Source organism: Lactuca sativa, chromosome 2, assembly GCF_002870075.4.
Source record: "Lactuca sativa cultivar Salinas chromosome 2, Lsat_Salinas_v11, whole genome shotgun sequence".
NCBI classification, from domain to species: Eukaryota; Viridiplantae; Streptophyta; class Magnoliopsida; order Asterales; family Asteraceae; genus Lactuca; species Lactuca sativa.
In genome coordinates, this window is record NC_056624.2 from 182159336 (window position 1) to 182165843 (window position 6508).

At 35.9% G+C, this 6508-nt stretch overlaps 1 protein-coding gene across 1 annotated transcript; it reads right to left on the bottom strand.

Annotated features, from left to right (window-relative positions):
- Positions 1-1752: 1752 nt before the first annotated feature.
- On the bottom strand, positions 1753-3450 carry LOC111920041 (probable mitochondrial saccharopine dehydrogenase-like oxidoreductase At5g39410). Its single transcript, XM_023915609.3, has 2 exons — positions 2797-3450; positions 1753-2731 (listed from the first exon to the last, which is right to left on the bottom strand). Exons 1-2 carry the CDS (start codon positions 3448-3450, stop codon positions 2039-2041), a joined length of 1347 nt encoding a protein of 448 aa, XP_023771377.1. The 3' UTR covers positions 1753-2038.
- Between the last annotated feature and the right edge of the window lie 3058 nt (positions 3451-6508).

A 6508-nucleotide genomic window follows, 5' to 3' on the forward strand; every position in this document is an offset into this window, starting at 1 on the left:
GGGGAACTTACTAAGCTTTATGCTTACCATTTTCAGTTTATGTTTTAGGTACTTCCAGTTCGAAGGGGAAGAGCCCGAATTGGTCGCACCGCATCACCTTATGATTTCCGCACTTAATGATTTTGGGAATTTATACTCTGATAACATGTTACTATGATACTCTTTCTACTATTTTGGTATCAGTTTCTAATGAGTTGAATGAATTAAAAATGCAAAATTTTATCTGTATTTTTGGGATGTTATAGTTTCCTTACTATATTACCTATGTCATAGTAGGGTGCATGCTAGACTCACTATATTACCTATGTCATAGTAGTGTGTAACTCAGTAAATACATAACAATAATCCACAATAAGACTCATCTAGTGTTGATAACTTCAGGACTGTTGATAGTCTGCAGGGTTGCTGATAACCCATAGGTATGTCAGGACTTAAGGGTAGTGATATGTTGGTTAGAGTACCAGGATGGTCGGTGGTCTTCTAGTGGAGTGACTATAGTCATGTAGGATAACCTGAGAACTCTTGATCTAAGCTTTCTTGCATGTTCCTTGTATGCTGATAATCCATAGGTGTGTCAGGATGGTCGGTGGTCTTCTAGTGGAGTTACTATAGTCGTGTAGGATAGTTATGTACCACTAGGGTATAACTCGGTAAATACACATAACAATAATCCACAATAAGACTCATCTAGTGTTGATAACTTCATGACTGTTGATAGACTGTAGGGTTGCTGATAACCCATATGTATATTAGGACATAGGGGTAGTGGTATGCTAGATAGAGTACCAGGATGGTCGGTGGTCTTCTAGTGCGTTGTATGGAGTCATGTAGGATAACCTGAGAACTATTGATCTAAGCTTTCTTGTATGTTCCTTGTTTGGTTGTGACTCTAGAGTGGGATCACCCATAGGGTTGCTGTGAGCCCATACGATTGTTGATAATCCTCATGACCGTTGATAGTCCTCGTGACTGTTGATAGTCTTAGGGTTCCTAATAACCCATAGTTGATTATTATGTTGTGATGTATGTGATATTTTGGAGGAACTCACTAAGTTTTGGCTTATAGTTGTGGATTAAATGTTTTTCAGGTACTATTGGTGATGGTGGGAAGATGAAAGATATGATTGTACACACTCATCAGTCATCAGCAACATTGGAGATTCTGTATTTTATATATTACTCTTAAACAAATATATTAAAAATTTTAAAAAAAGTTATCTATGAAAATGAGACGTTACACAAAACATAAGAAATGAGAGAAAAAAAATGATGTGAAGATACTTGTGTTGATTTTTTTTATAGGTTTTTAATGTGTGTGTGTGGCCCTATATTTTTATTTAATAAAACTTTAAATTAAATAGAAAAAACATAAAAAAGATATTAGAAGGATTATAGTTTTGAGAGAGACCAAACCACAATAAAAAATGTTCAAAATAACAATTTATCTGAATTTGTCAAGGTTTCAGTAAAAAATCGGATACATTTGCAAACCACGGAACTATTTTTGTAGTTTTGTGTTTAAAGAATTTCTATAAACAATCATTAGGTTTAGTTAAAAATTGAGGAGTTATGATTTCAAATACATATGGTATAAGAAAAAATAACATATTTTATAATAATAATAATAATAATAATATAAAAGTAAAAATAAAATAATAACTTTAGATCATTTTAATAAAAGAAATAAGATATTATATGTAGGAACTAAATCCAAAGAATAAACCTTGTCAAAAGACTTTTTTTGTCTTTTTTTTTTTTTTTTTTATAAGTTGAAATAAATCAGTTAATCATAATGTTTTTTTATAGCTTAATCTAGTCTTTACAAAAGTAATAAAGTAATTTCAAATTATAATAAAACACGCAACATTGTAAAATAATAATATCTTTTATTATATAATGAAACTCATACAAAATGACTTTGTTATACAAAGATGTTTCATTTTTTTATATAGGGACTACGGGTAGATAGATGGCATTGCTACCTCATTTTATTGCATCTAAAAGACTAAAAGTAAAACTAATAAGAAAAGCATCCAATTCATGTATAGAGCTGAGTCTTTGAAATCAAATCAAAGGAAACACCATTCTCCTGTAGTCGATCTTGAAGATGAGTGGGGCCAAAAACGATTCCAGGAGTTAAGATGCCGCCTTTCGGAAGATCTCCCCGTCGCTCCAAAATGATCAACGCACACTGAACCAGAATGATCGAAGTTGTGAGATACCCGACGTCAGGCCCCGTCACCCTCGTAATAATTTCTGTATCAGGCGTTGCGTTTCTCTGAGAAGCAAGATTCGCATCACTGAATCCATGGCCGACGAACCACATCTTAAAACTAGCACTCTCCAATTGCTCTTTGGTTGGACCCTTATTCGTAAAAACTCCAAGACTGAAAACTGAAGGGAATGTCAACAGAAACCACCTACCCACAGAGGATCCGCACAACCGCATAATCGACAACCCCATTGCGATCCATGGAAGAAGACCCAGAAGCTTCTTGCTGCCAACCTTTACTCCGAAATGAGCAGGTTTTACTCTGGACCAAAATGCGACTCGTTTATCTGCCATTTTAGGATCCTCATTCACTCCATGGAGACCAGTGGGATTTTCTGTAAGGATCGAGAGTGTTCTCCGAACAACAGTGGCATCGGCGGATGCGAGATTAAGGGCCCAAAGTCCGAGCTCTTTCTGGTGTTCTATTATCGATCCTTTTGTAGGAGCATAACCAGGAATCTGAGAAAAAAAAGTTAAGAGCAGAATATAAATAAATACACAAAACGATGATTACTGTACCATACCGAAGGTCGAGCTCTTCTTCGTCCTGATCGTCGCAATTTGATGAGGTTATCAGCATTAGCGAACCCCAAAACCGCAGACTCATACGTCGCAAAATTTCCAACTATCCTTTTATCCGATTCAAGATGTAGATAGGCTTGAACCCGATTAGGAGCCGCCGGAGAAACCCATTGCCTGGAATTGAACATAAACCCGAATTCAGCTGGAATAGAATCAAACCCACAAGCTGAAATCACCAAGCTACCGGTCTCCACCGCCTTCTCATGGTAAACGGCCTCTATCCTCTCCATGAACTCCGGCTCACCACAAATATCTAAATAATCACATCCGGCTTCAACACAGGCATCGACGACTGGGTCACCGTGAAGGCGAAAAGGACCAACGCAGTTAAGGACAAGTTTTGCTTGGGAAGCCATGCGGCGGAGAGAGGATGTGTCGGAGGTGTCAGCAACGAGGAGGGGGATGGTTGGGGGAGATTTTGAAGCCCATTTTAGTGTTTCGGATAGTTTTGAAAGGTTCCGACCGGCTAACGCAAGTGATTTGAGAGGCGAATTCGGTGAAAGAAACTTGAGAGCTTCTCTAACTACGTGCTTGCCTGTGAAACCAGATGCTCCGAAGATGACGATGTCATAGGTGGTCATTTGAATTTCTGCCATTGTATATCTAGATGGTAAAATCGAAAACGTTAATATATAAGGAAGTCAGCATGTATGACTTGACTTATGTAGACGTGGCATTGAAACGAGTATTGTTATGACTTATGAGTGCCTTAACTAAACGTAGGGCGTAGGCATTAAAAAAAGACAATATTGCGAAAATGTTTTTAGTACATATTTTTGTGAGGTTTTAAACCAAATCATGATTTTTTTTTTCTTTTATTTTTTTATTGGCGGTCATTTTGAAGTAGTTTGTCTGTAATTTTGGTCCATCGGTAAATTGAAATGATAATTATGCCCTTCTGATTTATTTTTTATGTTTTTTTATTTAATTTAAATGAAAAATAAAATAAATAATAAAGTTGAGCCCACCTCTCTCTCTCTCTCTCTCTCTCTTCTTCTTCTTCTTCTTCTTCTTCTTCTTCTTCTTCTTCTTCTTCTTCTTCTTCTTCGTTTGGATTGTTTGGAAGGGAATGGTGAGAGTTTGATAAACAATGGGGATTCGGGGAAATAGGTGGAACTAGTGGTGATTCAGGTTCGGTGCCGGAATCAATGACGTTGGAAACTTGTTCCTCTTTTGGATCGATCAATTCGTCGATTTCAACTTCAAATTTGACCGAAATCGGGGTTTATAATGACGTCGATGGGGTTGGTGGATAAGAAGGTTAAAGTGTGACATCCCCAATTTTCACGGCCAGAAAAAAACCGATTTATTTATGCTTTGTTTTATAAAATCAGAGTAATCCTTTGATTAAAAGAGTTGCGGAATTTGTGCCCAAAACAAAATATGATAAAATTTTATCAAAAGATTTCTTAAAGAAATGTATTTTCATTAAATAACAAAATCTTGGGATGTCATGTTTCGATACAGACCAAAAGCATAAATAGTACTAAATAGACCTTACAACAGTTATTTACAACTACTGGTCTATATCTAAAATATCTTAATAAGTCATCCAACTTATGCACTGGTACCACTACCTGTAATACAAAGAAAAACTGAGTGGGTCAGGCTTGGGGGCCTGGTGAACATATAGAGTTTTCAACCCACAATAATATAATTATTATATTCAATCATCAAACAATCAACCCAATTACTCATCCCCGTTATTTCATTTAATTCTTAAGAATTTACCCTAAGAATCAATCATCCTTCACTCATTCATTCCTAAGGATTAACCTAAGGAATTGTCACAAAGTTCACTGTTGTCCAAGGTTCATACAACAAGCATTAAATCCATAGTTGTCAAGGTTTATACAACTGTTAAACAAGTAGTTTAAAACATCTGGTAAACACTCAATTAAAAATACTTAATGAACATCTAGTTCAAAAACACCTAGTGAACACTTAGTTCAAATATACCTGGTAAACACATAGTTCAAAACATCTAGTGAACACTCAGTTCAAAATTACTTTAATGAACAGTATCACTTAATGAAAACATAGTTCAAAACACCTACATGTTACAAGCCTGTTAAATCTCTTTTGGATTGTCTAGAAAAGTCTATGGTCGCCATCTATATTCCACTAGTTAACCGGAACATCATTATCACCAAAACTTCTCATTATTTTATTTCGTCTCACATCAACTATTTCATCTACCCATGTTCTACCCAACATATTTGTAGATACAAATACATATACTGTTTAAATCATTCTAAACAGGTATAAATCATTCAATAAACATTATCTCAAATAAAAAAAATAATATAAAAACACATAGCATGTATTTTATAGAAGATATTTCATATCTATGTGTTAAATGAAACTGACTACACACTCACATGATAAGACGATGATCGGACAGCACTACGGCTCTATAAAGTAATATTCTTCGATGAAACCGAGATATCTTCAAAAACCAGGCTTCACGCAGGCAGAGTTTCGGCTCGAAAAGTCTTTTTCTCGGGATCTTCAAGGCTTTGGGATTTCTTTGGGTGTCGGTGATGATATCGGGACTTCGGGGGGCTAAAAGTAGGCTTAATGATGAGAAAAGTAGGAGAGAGGTTGAGAAATTAGCAACCAAAACCGGATGCCTTCGATTTCTATTTATAGGGCTGAATTTCGCTATTCACATTGTGAACTAGGCTTTTTCACGTCGTGAACTTGGTCGTCATCAGGTGCGTAGTCGTGACATCAGTGTGTTAGGCTCTGAAGGTGTCAATCATTGAGTTCACGTCGTGAGTTCTGACACATATTGAAGTTTGTGTTCCGAACTTCAGAAATTCATATCTTTCGCATACGAGCTCCGTTTTCGATGCTCTTTATATCCACGCGTAGGTGAGATTATGCTCTATAACTTTCATTTAGACTCTGTCGACTAATTTTGACTTCATTTTTAATATTATATTTTTAGTAGGCCGGGACAGGAAAAGTCCGTTATAAATTCATAACTTATTCATCTGATATCCATTTTCGTCTGTCTTTTTACCGTTTTACTACTATCGATGAGATCTTCGATTCTCTTTTAGATTGTTTCAGCTAGAGATCACTCGATCTAAATATTGAGTTTTGGATTGCATACTGATAAGCTGAAACTTAGAAAAATCATAACTATACGAAGTCAGATTTGGACGTTTCATTTATGCACACTCTCGGTTTAACGTATTCTACAAATTTTGTTTAGATCGCTAAGGCTAAAAATTGCTCTGTCGTAAATTCACTATTTACGTCCTACAACGTCGTGCCGAATCTGTCGCGAAACTACGACAGGTCATAACTTCTTCGTTATAACTCGGATTTCAGCGTTTTTTATATGTACGAAAACCTTGTGACATATACTACAACTTGGTTAAGATTATTTATACTAAACACTATTCTATCAAAAAGTCATTTTTGATGTTTATCGTCTCTAAATTGACTAGCCCAGATCTACGGGCGTTACATAAAGTATTTGCTGCTTTGGTTCGATTGAAAGGTAATGAGAACGAATCTCAAATGATTCTTGAAACCGAGAGTATAATATACAATCCTTCATCCACGATTCAAATGCAAATGAGTATGATAATGACCTTGTGTATGCTCATATTTACAAGAGTCAACCTTTTGTGCCTCCAT